This window comes from Panthera onca, chromosome B4, assembly GCF_046562875.1.
Source record: "Panthera onca isolate mPanOnc1 chromosome B4, mPanOnc1 haplotype 2, whole genome shotgun sequence".
NCBI lineage: Eukaryota > Metazoa > Chordata > Mammalia > Carnivora > Felidae > Panthera > Panthera onca.
In genome coordinates, this window is record NC_138345.1 from 134,258,154 (window position 1) to 134,276,243 (window position 18,090).

The 18,090-nt window shown below is 45.6% G+C and overlaps 2 protein-coding genes and 1 long non-coding RNA gene across 10 annotated transcripts in view; 2 read left to right on the forward strand and 1 right to left on the reverse strand.

Annotated features, from left to right (window-relative positions):
• The window catches only part of LOC132693669 (uncharacterized), a 9,681-nt gene extending 7,426 nt beyond the window's left edge, over positions 1 to 2,255 (forward strand). The window contains exons 2-3 of the long non-coding RNA XR_009616920.2: positions 1,944 to 2,055; positions 2,141 to 2,255. This is a non-coding gene — a long non-coding RNA (uncharacterized LOC132693669). The remainder of the gene's footprint in view (positions 1 to 1,943; positions 2,056 to 2,140) is intronic.
• The window catches only part of DESI1 (desumoylating isopeptidase 1), a 27,624-nt gene extending 12,047 nt beyond the window's left edge, over positions 1 to 15,577 (reverse strand). The window contains exons 1-5 of one of the 3 annotated variants that reach the window (XM_060656228.3): positions 15,202 to 15,577; positions 5,861 to 5,882; positions 4,684 to 4,753; positions 2,262 to 2,371; positions 1,449 to 1,571 (exon numbers count right to left, since the gene is read on the reverse strand). In XM_060656228.3, coding sequence (XP_060512211.1) covers positions 1,449 to 1,571; positions 2,262 to 2,371; positions 4,684 to 4,753; positions 5,861 to 5,882; positions 15,202 to 15,289 — 413 coding nt within the window. In that variant the 5' untranslated portion in view covers positions 15,290 to 15,577. The remainder of the gene's footprint in view (positions 1 to 1,448; positions 1,572 to 2,261; positions 2,372 to 4,683; positions 4,754 to 5,860; positions 5,883 to 15,201) is intronic. The other 2 variants (XM_060656229.3, XM_060656226.3) reach the window with 2 other exon arrangements.
• Positions 11,004 to 18,090, forward strand: part of XRCC6 (X-ray repair cross complementing 6) — a 28,444-nt gene continuing 21,357 nt past the window's right edge. For 3 of the 6 annotated variants that reach the window (XM_078449398.1, XM_078449401.1, XM_078449402.1), the window contains exons 1-2: positions 15,682 to 15,797; positions 16,420 to 16,503. In XM_078449398.1, the coding sequence (XP_078305524.1) occupies positions 16,428 to 16,503 (76 nt within the window). In that variant the 5' untranslated portion in view covers positions 15,682 to 15,797; positions 16,420 to 16,427. The other 3 variants (XM_078449400.1, XM_078449403.2, XM_078449399.2) reach the window with 3 other exon arrangements.

Consider the following 18,090-nt stretch of genomic DNA (forward strand, 5'->3'; position numbering starts at 1 on the left):
AGACCCTGGTTAGCTCTGGCTTGAACAGGCTAGCTGCATACAGGGAACTAGAGCTTTCTGACCTTTCTGCACTTGAATCTTTAACTCTCATGGTATACATGGATAAAAATAAAGTGTAAGTGAGGAAACTGAGGCAGAAGAAAAAGGATAAGAAAAAGGTATTTTCTAGGGAATACTCAGGAAAAATGACAAACACAGGTTGCCAGGAGGTGTTAAGGCCACTTTCTAAAGGGCTCCCAGTTTGCTCTCAGAGTAACTTGGCTGGAAAAAAACACTGCAGATACTGGAACCTTAGAGACTTTTCAAAATTCCTAGAACCTTAAATCAGGGTGCCCACAACACATCTCAGTTACTGGCTTTCTTTTTCTTTGGTGGATATTGCCATTTTTGAAAATCATGTCCAGGTTCAAAGGGAGCATTCTCAAGCGTAAACAGATGACACCAAGATATATTAACCTTAATTCAGACAAGTCCTGGAGCTTCACCCACCAAATAATAACAGCAAGAACATTCCAGCTACTTGCTTAGGGCCTCATAACCTAGATCCTTTAGTAAGGCTGTGAGGCTTAACACACCCACCAAGGAACGGGAAGGCAGAGGCAGGGCTGGGAGATGGGGCTTTCCTCACTAGATTCACACCGCAGCCTTGTTTCCCTTGCAAGTTTTTCCTAGGAGGTTTCTACCCAGGTGTGAAAAACAGCTCACCTTGCTGAGCCTGCTAAACCTGCCAGGATCTCTGTTGGACAGGGCCCCAGTTCAGGAGAAACTGAGTCAGGGTTCGCAAACAGACATGGTCCTGGAGTGGTTAGAGGCTTGCCTGAACACAACAGCAAAGGAAGGGAAGGGTGTGATGGCTTTGGGTGTGTGTGTGTGTGTTGTGTGTGTCCTTTCAGGGGACACTGCTTAGATCATGGCCCACAAAGCTCGGACCACATCAGGGTGGGAGGGGCTACAGTGCGTTCTTGAAGAAAACATCTACTGAGGTATGAGGGCAAGTAGGAGGTTGTCTCTGAGGGCATCAAAGAGCTCATGGTGCAGGGGAAGAAACACTAACAAATGACATTCACAAAATAAGCCACCCTACTAATCCTCTGATCTGTACTCTGCCTGTCTATCTAAAAGTACACTTTATGCGAGGACTTCTGGGGAGTGGCACGCTTCATGAGATGCCAGGGGTCTGTACAAATGCTGGAGCCGGCGTCAAGTGGATTTCTAAGTTCTGTGGTTGCACTCAGGCCAGGATAGAGTTGGTTCAACTCCAAGGAGGGTGAAGTATTACAGGCACGCACCAGTGAGTGGAGAGAATGGTGGCTTTACCTGGTAGCAGCTGCCATCATGACAGGGCCCACCTAGCTCAGGAGGATTCTGCTGAGATCAGGGGCCAGACGAACAGCACGGAGTGTGAATGGGGATTTCAGGGGCTGGGGCAGAGACCGAAGGCCACTTACGTGGATAGAATTTCAGAGGGAAGGTCAGTGATGTAGGAAGGGATCTTCCGCCCGGTCAGGAACTGTGCCACTTCGTTGGTGAAGGTGTTACAGTTGTGTTCAAAGAGGTTGTAGGCCTCACTTCTGTATATTGTGAGAAAGGTTTGAAGAACAGATCTGAGAGAGTCAGCAAGCACATATGTGAAATAACTCAAACCAGGAAATGGCATGGAGAGCATAGCTGAGTTAAGAGGACTGTGATTTTCCTTTTCTCATACACTCCAAAAGGACTGCTTGATTTGCCACTCTGGACCACAAAAAACAGATTTTTAAGGGAAAGATGAAATAAAAATATATGGCTCCTCTACAGTTTCAGTAGAATCTTCACAGTCACAAAAGCAGAGCTCTAGTGTTAAACACTTACTACAATGACAATTGACTAAAGCTTAAGAGAAAACCTGCTCAGGTTGGCATTTCATTCAAATCCCTCCACAAACCCTGGTTTTGATTTTTCAGGACGAGATACTGGCCCAGGATGGGTTGAGAACAGCAAGTGCTGAGACAGCAGCAGCTGATTTTAATCAGAAGGAATAAATAGCCCTTCCTGTCCTCAGGGTTTCAGCAGAAGGTATGCTGGGATGGGATATCTGCCTGGGAGCAAAGCTGAGCTCTTTTTGTGGCATGATAACTGCTTTCTCTTCCTATTTATTCAGCAAATACTGGGCCAGACCTTGTGCTGAGTGCTCTGGGGGATGTGACCTTGTGGCTGCCCTCTGGGGCTGATCGTCTAGAGGGGGACAGACACAACTAACCACCACCCCTGTCTCCACTCACCGGAACAGAGACTCCCCCAGGGAGGACAGGTATTCCAGAAAGAGTTCTTCTGTGACTTCTGTGCTCCCCACATCAACCACAGAGTCTGGGGGCCCAAGCAATGTCCCTCCCTAAAAGAGCCAACCCAAAGAAAGTCATTAAGTCACCATCTCCACTGAATTTTTTAATGTGGCTTCCCTTGGGAGACCACAGATGCTCTGTTCCAACGTTTACCTTTCAGAGCATCCAGGGCAGATGAAGAGTGTCATTTCCTATCTGTATCAAGGCTGCAATGGCTTAGAGCTTCCTGTTAACTCTCCATTGCCAAATGATGGCAACGTGGCTAAGAAGCTGGGCTGCTTTCTTCTGGTGGGGCCCTGGGAAATTGAGTCTCTGGCCAGTCTCAGGCCAGACCCCTGATGCTGTCACCTCATCCAGTTGATAAAAAAATAGAAACCCAGAATCTGAAGTCTCCCTTTGTTCCCAACAGGCCTGATCCCAAGGGCAGAAAAGGAGAACCAGAAATGGCTAGCACTTGACAGGCCATCTTTCCATGCCTATATTTAAGTGTATGCAGCCAGTTTTTTCTTGTGACACACTTGCTATCCCTTAGAACACTGGGGAAATGCGAAGACTGTGAGAAGTCTGGCAGGCTGGCAAACACTTCCACAATTTAGTTCTATTTTATCTGGGAGGCTAATCTAACAATGTCGATAGGGTTCCCCAGGCAAGGGAGTTAATGGCCCATGAAAGGCCTACAGGAAACCCTCCACCATGGGTTAATAGACTGCTATAGCAGACTAAAGGAGAGCCTGAGGCCAAGGGGAAAGCAGCCATGGGTGTGTAACAGATCACTGGGGAGGACAGAGCTGGGAATGGCTAGGGGGTAAGGGAGAGCACTCCTGAGCAGAGCTCCCTGGAAAGATCATTAATTCACCCAATAGCTCTTGGGCACCTACTGTGTGGCTGACATTGTTCTAGGCACTGGGGAAAGCCTGGTGAGCAGGATCATTACAATCGTCTAAGAATAATGGTCTCAAAATTGTAAGAGACTGAAAGATCACTATTCGACCCCCTGTTATTCATTCATATAACAAATATGTATTGAGAACTTACTATGTGCCAGGCCTATGCTAGGCACTGGGGGTACGATGTGGACAAAACAGACGAGATTCTTGCCCTCATGGAGCTTATAGTCTAGCAGGGAAGGCAGACAAAAAAAAATCCCATAAACCAATATATAATTTTGAGCTGCAATAAGGTTATTGCTGGAAAAGTCCAGCATGCCATCAGTACATATAACAGGGGACCTTTCCAGTCTGAGGAGTCTGGGAAGGCTTGCCTGAGAAAGTGACATTGAGCTCAAATCCGAAGGGTGGAGAGGCAGAACCAGGTGAAGGATCAGGGAGGTGGACGAAGTGAGAGAGTAGGTTTAAATGTCAAGGTATGTTCAAGGAATGAGAAGAAGGTGGGGGGGGGGGTGGCAGGAAGGCACAACCCGAAAAGAGGTCATTCAGAGAGGGAGACAGTGACCAGATCAGGTAGGGCCTTGGAGGCCTTGCTGAGCTTTCTGGGTTTTATCCCAAGAGCAGTGGGCAGAGTTCTGACTTTAGCAGGGGAATGCCATGATCAGATTTTCATCTTGAAAAGATCACTTTGCCTCCTGTGTGGAGACCTGACTGAGGAGGAGCAGAGGTACTGCTGTGGTCCAGGCTGGACGTGAGCGTGGCATGGATGAAGGTGAAAGCTCTGGAAATATGGGAAGAGATGAACAGAGACTGACTTAAGATATATTTACAAGGTAGAATTGACTGGGCTTAACGAAGGATTTGTTACAGGAGGTAAAGGACCAGCGAGAGGAAGAAATCAAGAATGACTTTCCATTTATGAATAGCAAAATGAATGGTTGGTTGGTCTTTGCTTGAGCACCTTCTACGAAAACCCTTAGATTGCTCGGAGAGAAAGTTTGTGGCAAGGTACATGGGCTTTAGAGACAGAGAGTCCTGAGTTTTAGTACTGGTGCCACTTACTGGCCATGTAAGTTTCGGCAACTCACTTTACCCCTCAGAGCCCTCATCCTTCAGCTCAACATTGACTGAGTTCATACTATGAGCTCGGCACTGAGCTGGTGACAGGGACAGAGAGTGAGACACGTCTCAGCTCACAAGGAGCTTATACACAGCTCCCTGCAGAGACTCAGGAACAGCTCATCCATCATACCATGCTTGGTGTGACCCAGAGGGACCCACATGTCGAGGGGGCACAAAGGAGGCCTGGGAAGGGTGTTTTTGAGCTGAGCCTTAAGGTAGTTATGAGGAACTAAGCCACAGGCTGACATCCACTGGGCTAGAAGCCAGACATACAGAGTAGTAGTAAAGTTCCTGGTCTATGGGAACCCTGGGAACGTGAGACTTCAGGGCAGGGTGTGGCGGAAGCCACTCACTGGGGGACAGCTGGAGATACCGCCACTGCCGAAGAAGAACTCATCCTTGTGCACAACTATGGAGGTATGCCTGCAATGCAGAGAAGAGACAGGATAAGCCAGAAAACTTCAAACTGGTCTGAGAAAAAGCAAACACCACACTTCAAGGAGAATAATTTCTGCCCAAGGATAGGACTTACACGGTCAGCAGCCTTATAAAACTAACCAAAGGCATAAATACCATAGATCAGAGTTTCTCAACTTTGGCACTACTAACATTTGGGGCTGGAAAATTCTTTGCTGGGGGGCTGTCCTGTGCATTCTAGAAGCTTAACAGCATCCTGGCCTCCACCCACTAGTTGCCAGCGGCACCCCCCAATCAGTTGTGACAACCAGACAGGTCTCCAGACACTGCTCAATGTCTCCTGGGGCAGAATAGAACACAGCAGAAGAGGAGTCCCTAGATTCACCCTGATACTGACACACCTTTACTGAAATAAAGCTCTGCAGACTAAGGGGTGTTCCTAGGCAGTTAACAGGAGAGGTTAACCTGGACCATGCTGAGGCAAGACCTGTTTCAGGTGGAAGTGCTCATATTACTCGGTTTGAGTCAAACGAAGCAAAAAGACATTCTGGTCATCCCAAATGTCAGCAGGCTCCAGGAGTCCAGATGGAATACTGACCTATGGTCTCCTCTCATTAACGGAACTGAGAGCTCAGCTACCATCTTGTCTGAAAGGGGTGGGTCCAGTGCTGACAGACCACGGCAGATGTGTTTTAAGACAGCCATGTGGAGCCCTTGAGACTTCTGTAGTTAGAAGGCTTGGTCAGGCGTGGGCATGACATCATTCTACCTTTCTTTACGCGAGGGTTTCTTAACCTCAGCACCACTGCCATTTTTTGCTTGGATAATTCTTTGTTGTGAAGGGCTGCCCTGTGCATTGTAGGGTGTTTATAGCAGCATCCTTGGCTTCCGTCCACCCATCAAAACTGTCTCTAGACACTGCCAAATTCCCTGGGGCTGGGGATCGGGGAACAAAATTACCCCTGGTTGAGAACCACTGCTTTAGAACTTGGAAGTTTCATGATACAGAGAGTTAGGTTTCAAGCTGGAAACATAGACTGGAACCTGAAGTGCACAGGTACTGCTTTGTTTCATAAACCAGTCAGTCATTGTAAGGAGTCCCACCCAACTTACCAGATGCCTTCCAGTTGTTTCCCTGTAGAGAAAAGAAGAGATTTAGCTACTCAGGACCAGAATAAATGGCCTCCCAGCCTGAGCAAATTCACAACATCACTCAAACCCACTATAAACCCATTCAAACCCAATTTAACCCACTATAAACCCACTCAAACCCACTATAAACCTCTGGGGGGATTTTCCAGGAATCCAATTTTCCTCCAATAAGGTCCTTAGGTCATGATATAGGTATGTCATGTGAAGTAAGTTGAACGGTTATCAGAATCCTTCATCAGAATGCAAGATAAAAACACTGGCATAGATGTACCCCAATTTTATGTTTGCTTTTCTTTCCCTGTCAGGGTCAATTCAACTTTGCCTTTAATTTGTCTCACATATAGTGACAACAGTAAAACAATGGTATAAAAAAGCTATTATCCACTTCTTCATTGAGCATATGGGAGGTGAAACCCTTCAGAAAATGGCAGAGCGAAACTTTACAAATGCCGTCCATTTGGAATAGTCAATGCAAATGTATTCTGTACCTCTATATGGCAGAAATGATGTTAGATATGGAAATGAAAGTACGAACAGACCACTGTCCTGCCTTTAAGGAGCCCAAAGTCAAATGGAAAGAGAGACACACATAACTAAGTAAAACACAATGTTGATAGGTTCTAATTATCCAGTGGTAAAAATAAGATGCTATATATGATAAAGATAAGGAACTACCTTCATAAACTGTAATTCAACCCAGGAAAAGTAGGGGCAGGGATGGACGTTTCTGCCAGAGTGAATAGTATGTGCAAACCCACGGTTGTGATAAAGATCAAGGTCCTGCAGGTTAGAACAAAGACTGTAGTGATGGTGACAGGAGGAAAAGTGGTCAGCAAGGATGCCAGGAAAGTAGGGTAAGCCCAGACAGAAGGCTGTCCTACACCATGGGGGCATTCATGGTTGTTAGGCAGCCAGCAGAGTGCCTTAACCAGATCTATGTTTTTGTTTTTATGTTTAGTTTTGAGAGGGAGAGAGAGACAGAGAGAGAGAGAGAAACATGTGAGCAGGGTAGAGGCAGAGAGAGGAGACACAGAATCTGAAGCAGGCTCCAGGCTCTGAGCTGTCAGCACAGAGCCCAACTCAGGCCTCGAACTCATGAACAGTGAGATCACGACCTGAGCCGAAGTCAGATGCTTAACCGACTAAGCCGCCCAGGAGCCCCCAGCTCCATGTTTTTAAAAGACAACTATATCTTTTATTTATTTTTTTAATGATTTTTTTAAGTTTATTTATTTTGAGAGAGAGGGAGAGAGAGATAGAACACAAGCAGGGGAGGGGCAGAGAGAGAGGAAGGGAGAGAGAATCCCGAGCTAAGAGCGTGGAGCCTGATTCAGGGCTTGAACTCACAAACTGTGAGATCGTGACCTGGGCCGAAACCTGGAGTGGAACACTTAACTGACTGAGCCTCCCAGGCGGCCCAAGACAATTATATCTTTTAATTATTATTTTTTTTTACGTTTATTTATTTTTGAGACAGAGAGAGACAGAGCATGAACAGGGGAGGGGCAGAGAGAGAGGGACACAGAATCGGAAGCAGGCTCCAGGCTCCGAGCCATCAGCCCAGAGCCCGACGCGGGGCTTGAACTCACGGACCGCGAGATCGTGACCTGAGCTGAAGTCGGACACTCAACCGACTGAGCCACCCAGGCGCCCCGACAATTATATCTTTTAAAAGAGAACTCCTGACGTAGAAGATGAACAGGAGGGCAGGTCATAGAGAGAGCCGACTGGAGTGAGGTCTTTGCAATAGTCCATGGGAGACACTACATGACAGTGCTAAGGATGACGAGACCCGATGTGAGGCTCAAACTCATGAACTGTGAGATCATGACTTGAGCCGAAACCAAGAGCCAATCACTTAACCAACGAAGCCACCCAGGTGCCCCAATGCTGTGTCTATTTTACATATAAACATTTCATTCTCTGTTAGTGTTATGAGGCTAAGTGAAGTAACAAGGAAAATCAAATGTAGCAGAGTTCTGTCCGTCCTCCAGTTGGAGACAAGTCTGCTTTTCACTGAGAGACCGGCTGCTCTGGCCCACGAGGTCACCAATGGGGTTTCTGGGGTAGCCCCCTAAAGGCTGTGGAGCGGGCTCTGCCCTTACTCAAACAGCTCAAATTCCACAGAGATGGATGTGAAACAGACTGCATGCTGAAGGGGAGTGGTAACCCATTTACGACAAGCATCTTCAAATGGACTGATTAGACGTACATCCTTTCTGAATCTGAACTGCTCCCAAGTTATCCTTATTCTCACCTCATCCTTATGTGGTACAGTAGGGCAAATATTTATTAACATCATTTTACAAACAGGTAAATAAAGATGCATGGTTTGTCCAGCATAACAGCAAGAAGAAAAAAAACACGATATGACAATGTTCGTGTGGGAGCGGCTGAGGTAGAAACCCAAGGGCAGCTGTTCAGTAGTCTGTTCTCAGGAGAAAGAAAACAAGGGCCACAGTCTCCTCCCCGCAGGGTGACGGGCATTGGAAAGTAGAACTTAACTGATTTAAAATAAAATTTTTTTTTTCCTTCCTCACTGGGGTGGGAGGAGGTGAGTAGGAGGTGGTGATTTGAATTAGGTCACAAGGCCATTTTGGAACATGAATTAGGCTCAGTGGATATTAACACACTACAGAAGCAGCTTATTTTCCCACTAGGATGTCCTCAGCAGGCCAGAGAGTGGGTGGGTCAGATGCCTGCATGTCTCCAAGCCTGCCAGCACAGCCAAAGCACTGAATTCAAGGCCTATGAAGGACGCAAGTGAAAACAAATGGAAGACATGGAGAACAGCCTCATTTCCATCATGAATAACAAAGAATGTAGAGTGAGGTCTCCATTAGTCAGCATTCCACTGATTGTAAGAGTTAAGTTAGTATATAAAAGCCAAGGAGAAAATACTCCACCCACCTCATCAATTAACATGGATGGAGCACATAGACCTACATGCTGGTTGTAGGACACGTTCAAGATCAGCACTTGGAATACTGCTGATGTTTAACCAATGTCTATTAATAAGCATAAGTGATGATGGCGATGGGGCAGCAGGGGCCTCTGTGCAGGTAGCATTAGCTCACTGGTATAAGTCAAATGCAGTGCCAGCTCACTTCCCAAATTTCTCCTTTCATGATAGTATTTTTATTTATTTTATTTTAATTCCAGTATGGTTAACATACAGTGTTATTAATAGTTGCGTGTGTGTGTGTGTATATATATATATACACACACACACACACAATTGGTTAACATACAGTGTTATTAATTTTGTGTGTGCGTGTATACATATATATTTGTGGGTTTTTTTAAGATTTTATTTTTAAGTAATCTCTATACCCAACCTGGAACTTGAATTCACAACCCTGAGATCAAGAGTCACATGCTCCACTGACTTAGCCAGCGAGGAGACGCTTGATAGTGTTTTTAATTGAAAATGTTCTAGTGTGCTGGGTGACTCAGCATTGGCCAGATTACCATCAATGTGAAGGGGTTAATGTTAACTTAAGAAGTCAGCTTGCCCTTCTTTGGGCCACTGGATAAATATTGAATCTAGGTTGGAAAAAGGTAAAAGGAAACATTTGTATAACATAACTGGGCCTCTGCCAATATACATATATTTTTAAGTTTATTTATTTTGAGAGAGAGAGAGAAAGAGAGAGAGCATGGGAGGGGCAGAGATAGGCAGAGAGACAGAATCCCAAGCAGGCTCTGCACCATGCGTGGGCTTGAACTCATACGGGGCTTGAACTCATGAACCGCGAGATCACGACCTGAGTTGAAGTTGGACGCTTAACCGACCGAGCCACCCAGGTGCCAGAGAGGGTTCCCTTTTAATCACTGCTTGTTTTTATTAGTCAGGCCTTGTAGCAATGTTTTGAGGAGCAACATTCCACCCAGGCTGTATTTACTGAACACCAAGTACTGTGGATATCTAGAGTTCTTGCCCCCAGTGGAGCTTCCAGTCCAGTTGGGGGGGGGGTGTGTGTGTGGATATTGATGAGAAAATGAACAATTATAAAATAGAATGATGAATGCCACTAAAGGAGAGTACACTGTGTTATTAGCACATACTAGGGACACACAACCAAGATTTGGAGGGGTGGTGGTCAGGGAAGGTTTCCTGGGGGAAGTGACACTTTAGTTGAGATCTCAAGGATAAGCAGAAGTTAGCCAGGCCAAATGAAAGTATTCCTGGCAGAGGGCACAGCCTTTGAAAAGCTAAGAGGTAAAAAAGAGCTGAACAGTTTCAGTCCTGTTAGGGTGTACAGCAGCCCTTTTCCACTGGGATTCCGAAAGAGAATAAGCCCTCATGCCCCAGGGTATCTATTGGCAGAATTGAGAAAATAGTCTATCAGATCATTTCCCTCAGAGCTTCATTCTCATGTGTAATCCAGTTGAGAAAGGCTCCTATTGACTGTGTTCAGTATGTGGAGACAGGTGAGGGTGGAGAAAAAAGCTGGAGAAAGATCACGAAGGGCCTTGTAAGCTGCATTAGTTTTCATTTTGCCATAATGAAATCACATGATTACTAAATTAATTCCTTAGATGGATATAGAACAGTTCGTACAATGGACAATAAAAATCTAAAACAAAGCACAATAGATGGCATTAAAACATTAAAAACCCCTTCAGATTCAAATAAATTCTATGTAATCTTCAAGCTTGAGTTCAAGTCCCAATTGTTCCTATAATCAATATTTATTGCGGGGCGCCTAGCTGGCTCAGTCGGGGGAGCATACGACTCAATCTTGGGGTCATGAGTTCAAGCCCCACAGTGGGTGCTGCGTTTACTTTAAAAAACAAAAATTCTTTGAGCATCAGCTCTGACTGGCTACCTGGGATGTACTGAGAAATGAGACAGAGTCTCTGCCCTCCAGCAGCTCAAGGTTCTTGATGAAGTCTTTCTGACACATTCAGCCCACCAAGGCCTCTCCCTTCTTTCAAGACCTAAAATGATCGCTTCACCACTCGCTCATTTTGGTATCTAGTCATAATTTCTTTTATGCTGTTCTCTAATGTTGTATGTGTATGCATGTTATTTTTTGTGAAATAAACCTCTGGAGGACAGAGTTCATGTTTTTTACTTCATTACTATTTTGTATTACAGAATTAAGCAAGGACCTGAGTCCAGAGTAAAATTTCAAACATTCATTAGATTGCATTCTGCCAAGAAATAAAGGTCTGTATTCTATATCTTTACGTCTTTAAACCTGGGAACAATTTTGAGATAGGCTTGTAAAAAAAAGTAATAAATAAATGTAATCCCAGGACACGTGCATATACACAAAACTTTGGATCAGAAAACAATCAACAAATATCAAGTGCCTCTTACTGTAACTAAAAAAAACCCAAACATCTCTGCATTTATGCCTATGTACTTTAGCACAAAAAAAGGTCATGAGATTTAGAGAACAGCCGCAATTATTAAGAGGACAAATTTAAAGGACAATTATAATAGCTAATTACTGTAGGCAAATGGTACACTATGAAAAAGAGGTGCAATCAGCTGTCTATTAGAATGCTAAAGATAAATTTGGGGCCATTTTCATGGTGATTGAAGGACAATGGTACAGAAGTACGTTCATGGAAGCAATTCTAGGAGACTGAAAACTGGACAGCATAGAACTGTGGAGTCTGCATGGTTTGCGGGGGAGCAGGGAATTATGTTGGACTTTATCTAGTCCAATCATGACGGTAACAGAGCTAGATGGGGTCTTATCATGAGGCTCTGTGATAACAAGAAAAGAAGGTATTACTGATGAGGTCACACTAACTTAGTTTGAGGAATGATCATATATCTGTGATTATGAATGGCACATACACATTAAACCCAGATATTTTTCTCATCCAAATTTGAAACACGTGACCAAAGATGCCTTTACAAACTTCAAAAATTATAAAGGGATGCATTACACAGTAGAAGGGGTACAGCAACATGATTGACAACATGAGCTCTGAAAGTCAGACTGCCTGCGTTTATAACCCAGCCCTGCCACTTACCAGCTGTGGGAGCTGGGGGCAAATTTAATGCCTCAGGTTCCTCAAACGAAAAGCAGAAGTAATAACAGGACCTACTTCACAAAATTGTGGTGAGGATTATGACACACACAAAGTACTCAGAAAAAAAGAGTCTGGCATATGGTAAGCTCTCAATAAATGCTAGCTATTAATATGCTTCTGGAAGTCATAGCAAAAATCAGGAAACAAATTGACTTTTGAAAGGTTCAAATATATTTAGGAATGGGAAATCAATATATGGTTACTCACAAAACTGGGACATACCCAACCTTAAGGTTGGTGATGTCTGGACAGGATGAACCAGTACAGCAATGCCCATTTTCCATAAGTTTTCAACTCTAGAAGGTAATGACCATTAGCTTTGATAACACTTTCATTACTTTTGCAAAAGGCGTAAGAGCAATATGGGAAAAAGGGGATAGGGAAGAGAGAATTAGATTGGCAGGTAAGGTGATGTTCTTAGAAATACCATTGTGGTCAGGTGTGCAAAGTTGGTTAAGTTACCATTGTTGGCTAGGATTTCAAATCTATGTAAAAAAAAAAAGGTGAAGGGGATACGTCTAGCACTCCACCTTCAGTTATGGCACTTTTCCCTTTACCCATTACACTCCAAAAAGGCATTCTTTCAGTTCCAGGACAAGGCCAAGCTCTTTCCTGCCTCAGGGCCTTGGCAGATTGATCCCCCTTAAGCTTAGAACACTGTAACTCCCTCACCACTTTCCTTGTGGCTACTTCTTCATCCTGAAATTCCCAACTTAAAAGTCACTACTCTTGCCACCGTTATTTAGAGTAAGTTTCTCTTGGGGTGCCTGGGTGGCTCAGTTGGTTAAGCATCTGACTTGGGCTCATGATCTCACAGTTCACGAGTTTGAGCCCTGCATTGGGCACTCTGCAGGGAACCTGCTTCAGATCTTCTGTCCCCCTCTAACTCTACCCCTCCACCAGTTGTACTCTCTCTCAAAAATAAAAAAAATAAAAAAAAAAAAAAAAAGAAAAAGGAACATCTGGTTGGCTTGGTCGGTTGGGTGTCTGATTTCAGCTCAGGTCATGATCTCGTAGCTCGGGAGTTCAAGCCCTGCATCAGGTGGTCCTGACAGCTTGGAGCCTGGAGCCTGGTTTGGATTCTGTGTCTCCCTCTCTCTCTGCCCACCCCAGCTCATGCTCTGTCTCTCTCTCTCCTTCAAAAATAAATAAACATTAAAAAAAATTTTTTTGAAGTAAATTTCCCTTGTTACTTTCTACCTTAGCATCCTGTTTGCTTCTTGCACTGCCCAGCATTTACCACAATTATTATTTTAAATAATTTAATTATTATTACTTTTTGCTTATTTTTTATGTTTTCTTCACTAAATAGTTCCAGGATGGTAGTGAACATCTTTGGTCAACATATTATCCTCAGTTAAGCTTACCATTCAGACTAGCACATAGTAGGCACTCAAAAAAAAAAACCTGCTGAATCAATCATGAAGCAGTGATTCCTAAGAGCACTTACAGCTATGATTACACTAATCAAATGGCTCCACTGCAAGTTTAGTTGGAACTTGACTGATGTAATCTGTTAGTGATTAGCACCTTCCCCAATGACTTTGTAAGTTTTGCTTTCAGTTTTGCCTTACTCATTTTAACAACTGGTGATCTAGGCCCAGACTTCTACCCTACAATGGATTGGCTACATAACAATTATCTGAGGAGCTTATTAAAAATACAGATTTTTAGATCAAAACTCCAGAAGATTCTTAGTTAGTACTTGTGTAATGAGGCTCTAGAATCCATATATTTAAAACTTTGTTTATTTTGAATAATGTTATGTGTGTAGTACACAATTCAAAAGGTACAACAAAAGTTTATAGTGAAGTCTCCCTTCTATTCCTGTGGCATCAAGTTTCCCTTGCCACAAGTTACCACTGTTTCAGTTTCTTATGTATTCTTCCAGATAATTATTTGCCTACATGAGCATGTATAAATCCTTTGCTTTCAAAACATCTGAATATTTAAAGAATTGTTCCAACTTTGCTTTTTCTACTCGTACTCAACAAAACGTTGAAAGTGAAGTTCCCTGTCTGTTGAACAAGCGTCCTAGGTGATTCTGATGTGAAGCCAAATAAGAGTAACCATTCAGTGGCCTAGGGTTAAGAGATTGAGTTCAACTCACTAAGATACATTAGAAACTCAAGGACATTGAAAAGAGGCCCTCAAAAGTAGCCTTGCTTACTTGACCTCTGCCCTCTTGCCTTAACCATGAGGCAGAGAGAAGGAGACACAGAATCCGAAGCAGTTTCCAGTATCTGAGCTGTCAGCACAGAGCCTGACGCGGGGCTTGAGCCCACAAGTGGTGAGATCATGACCTGAGCTGAAGTCAGCCGCCTAACCGACTGAGCCACCCAGGCGCTCCAAGGACACATTTTCTAATGCGTCCATAAAAGCCAGGAAAAACTAGCCATTTCAGCGAATGCTGCCAAAGTTGTTCAATTTTTCAATTCCTAAAATCCTTTCCTGCCCAATATCACCTGAAATCACAAACTCGACCATTTCTATGTTAGATGAGACATTTTTGGTATTTGGCTTATAATGAGGTTTGATGTGCAGTGAACTAGGGCTGATTTTCTCTCCTGGCAGTTAAGTAGTTTAATGGAGCACAACCGAAATACTTCCTTTACTAACCCTTACTGACACAACAGTATCCAGTCCTCCGCGAGAACTGCTTTCTAACCATCTGGGCAAAAGCAATTAACTTAGAATCGTCAGGGCAGAACTTGGTGAATTCTCGAGTCCGGACTCCAGTAGACCTGACTTCACCTCTACCTGGGGGCGATGGCTGGGCCCCTGTGCAGCTCTAGCTTCCTATTCCCATCTACCCCAGAGACTGCAGTTTCCTTTTGGCACGGAGGGAAGGCTCTCTAAGGGCCACCCCGGAATCTCCTCCGCAGTGTCCCTTTCATCACGAGGGGCACCGCGCGGCAGGCACCCTCACCTCCCTTACACTGCGCCGAGGAAGGAGCGTAAAGGGTTCCCCAAGTGAGGCAGGGATGAAGCCGGGATGCAGCGCCAGCTTAGCTTGCGGCTCTGAGGGGCAGCGGGAGGGCGTGACTCCTCCGTCCCTTCCTCCTGACTCAAACGTCAAGACAGAAAAAGTGGGGTTCAAGGCGCCCAAACCTCAGACCTCTCCCTTCTCCACTCGGGCTTTTCTCCATCCTCTGGGCCCCGCGTCTCCCCCTGAGCCGTGGTCCAGGCCTCCCTACCTCGGCCGGCCGTCCCGGCACCCTCTCGCCCGCCCCCAGCCCCCTCACCCAGCATGATGGGGCTGAGCCGCCGGGCCAGGCCCTTGGACAGGTCGTACACGTAGAGCTTCACCGGATAGAGATTCGGCGGCTCCATCGGGACCCGTGGCGGCGGTGGCCACGAAGTCCCTCAGGCACCCGGTAGCAGCTTGGACCTTCCCGTACCCGACGGGGGTGGGGAGCGTAGGGAGCGGGGGACCGAGCCCAGGCCCGGCCTGAGGGGCGGGGGAAAGGCGGCCCTGCGCTGCACGCGCCCCGACACCCGCCACGGGCAACGACTACTGTGAGGTGACAGAGCCGGGACGGGCAGGGACCGCGCTGAAGAGGAGGCGGGGGCGACGACGCACTCTTGCGCATGTGCCTACCGTCCCGACAGGCGGCGAGGGGCGGGGTTTCGCAGGAAGGGGCGGGGCTTTCGCAGATTGGCTAGGTTAGTTAGGGACGATTGTGGAAAGCGGAAGGTGGAGGTGGGCGTGTCAATTTGACGGGAAATGCGCGCACTGTGCGTGATGACGTAGGGGACGTTGATTGGGAGCGAGAACTAGAGCCCGTGCGTGCGCGGTACCTCGCCTTCTGTCCAAATTGATCTGTTCCTTGCACCTAAGGTAGGCGGTTTGGGAGTGTTGTCTGCGTGCATTGCTTTCCGGCCAGGGCTGCCCTCGGCCTGCTTCGCTTTCTGAGTCTTGCGCGTCCTTCTAGCCTTACCGCGGAGCAGGGCCAGCACAAAGCGTGCGGACCTGCGTGGTAGAGACCGTTTTGGTCCCAGTTCCGTCTTCCGTAGGGGGCGGCACCTGGCCTTTGAGGCCCACCTACGTTTGAGACTCCGCTGGGCGTGGCTGGAGGAGGCGTTGGGGGAGATTTTTGGGCGTGATGTAGAGGAGTGGGTTCGCTGGAGGACGGAGTATTCTGGAGCAGGAATATCGTATGTCTAGCTGGTGCCGGACGCCAGACGGGACCTCCAGGTTGGGCTGCCCCAGCACACCAATCAGAGGACCACCCGGGCCACCACCAGCCCAAAAAAGGCCCTAAGGGATAGCTGCAGTGAAGCTGCTGCTGGAATGATGCCCATGACTAATGGATCTCAATCACTGAGAGATCTGGAGGCAGCAGGATCCGCTTCCACATTCCTCACGAATAATCTCGAGACTTTAGGGGCCTACGATTCGATATTTTTTAGGTTTAAATTTGCTTGTTACTGATCATAACTTTCTTTCACCGGGTGAGCAGTAAACGCTATGTCAGGTTGGGAGTCTTATTACAAAAACGAAGGTGATGAAGAAGAAGAAGAGGAAGAGGGCCTTGAAGCAGGTGGTAAGTGGTTTTAACCTTTGCTGTTCTGTGTGTAAGAAAGCCTTTCCCTGTCTGTTTCTGCTGTTTCATGGCTCACCCTTCTCTCCCCAATGTCCAGTGCTTTCTCCCTTTGAACTTTGCAGAACTACCCTAGACTCTTTTATTCAGATTCTGCTCTAGTCTATGGGACATTCTTAGCCTTGAAGTTTTTACTGGGTACTGGTAGCTTGACATCTATTAGCTCCAATAACTGACCCCGAACATTGGTATCCTTTGAGTCGCTTTAGGTGGCCCAGGTAAGACCCTTCCTCACCCAGGAAAGTTATTTTACTCATTGTAGGACCTCAGTAGTAATACAGTAGTACTGTAGTACTACAGTAACTGCAGCAACCAAAGAGAAAACATTAGCAACACAGTTATAAGAGTCATTCCCTCGCCATAGCCTCCAGGTTTGGGAGTATATGTTCAGACAAGACAGTAAGACAAAGGATAAACGAAGAGAAATAAGGGGTACATGTAATCTACATACTGGTTGATATAAGTCCTGGGTAAGAACATTTTAAAGCGTTTTTACTAAAAGTGAGAAACAGGGGCACCTGGGTGGCTCAGTTGGTTAAGTGTCTGACTTTGGCTCAGGTCATGATCTCACCCTTGGTGAATTTGAGCCCCACATCTGGCTCACTGCTGTCAGTTTGGAGCCTGGAGCCTGCTTTGGATCCCTTGTCCCCCTCTGTCTCTCTGCCCCTCCCCCTGCTCACATTCTCTCTCTCAAAAATGAATAAACATTTAAAAAGTAAATAAAGGGGCACCTGGGTGGCTCGGTTGGGCGACTGGCTTCGGCTCGGGTCATGATCTCACAGTTTGTGAGTTCGAGCCCCGTGTCGGGCTCTGTGCTGACAGCTCAGAATCTGGAGCCTGCTTCGGATTCTGTGTCTCCCCCTCTCTCTGCCCCTTCCCTGCTCATGCTCTGTGTCTGTCTCTCAATAATAAATAAATGTTTAAAAAAAAAAAAAGTTGCATTCTCTACTGACCGAGCCAGCCAGGCACCCTATTTTTTTTTTAAAACATATATATACACAGAGAATCCTTTTTTTTTTTTTTTAAATATGGACGTTTCTAGAAAGTACAGTGCTATGTGAAATAAGTCAGATAAAGACAAATACTATATGATTTCACTCTTAGATAGAATTTAAGAAAGAAAACAAATGAATAAAGAAAAAAGAGACAAATAAGAAAACAAACTCTTAAGTATAAAGAAGCAACTGATGGTTATCAAAGGGGAAGTATGTGGGGGCATGGTGAAATAGGTGAAATAGGTGATGGGGATTAAAGACTACACTTATCATGATGAGCACTGAGTAATGTATAGAATTGTTGAATCACTATATTGTATACTTGAACCTAAAGTAACACGGTATGTTAGCCATACTGGAATTAAATAAAAAGTAAAAATCACACCAGTAGAATGTAAACATGAAATTCACGTAACTATTTGCTTTTAAAACTATTAGTACGCAGCAATCAACTGGTCAGGCATGAGCTCTTTGTGGGGCCTGACACTGCTCTTGGCAATGGGGTAAACAAAGTCCTTTTGAGGATCTTGCCAGG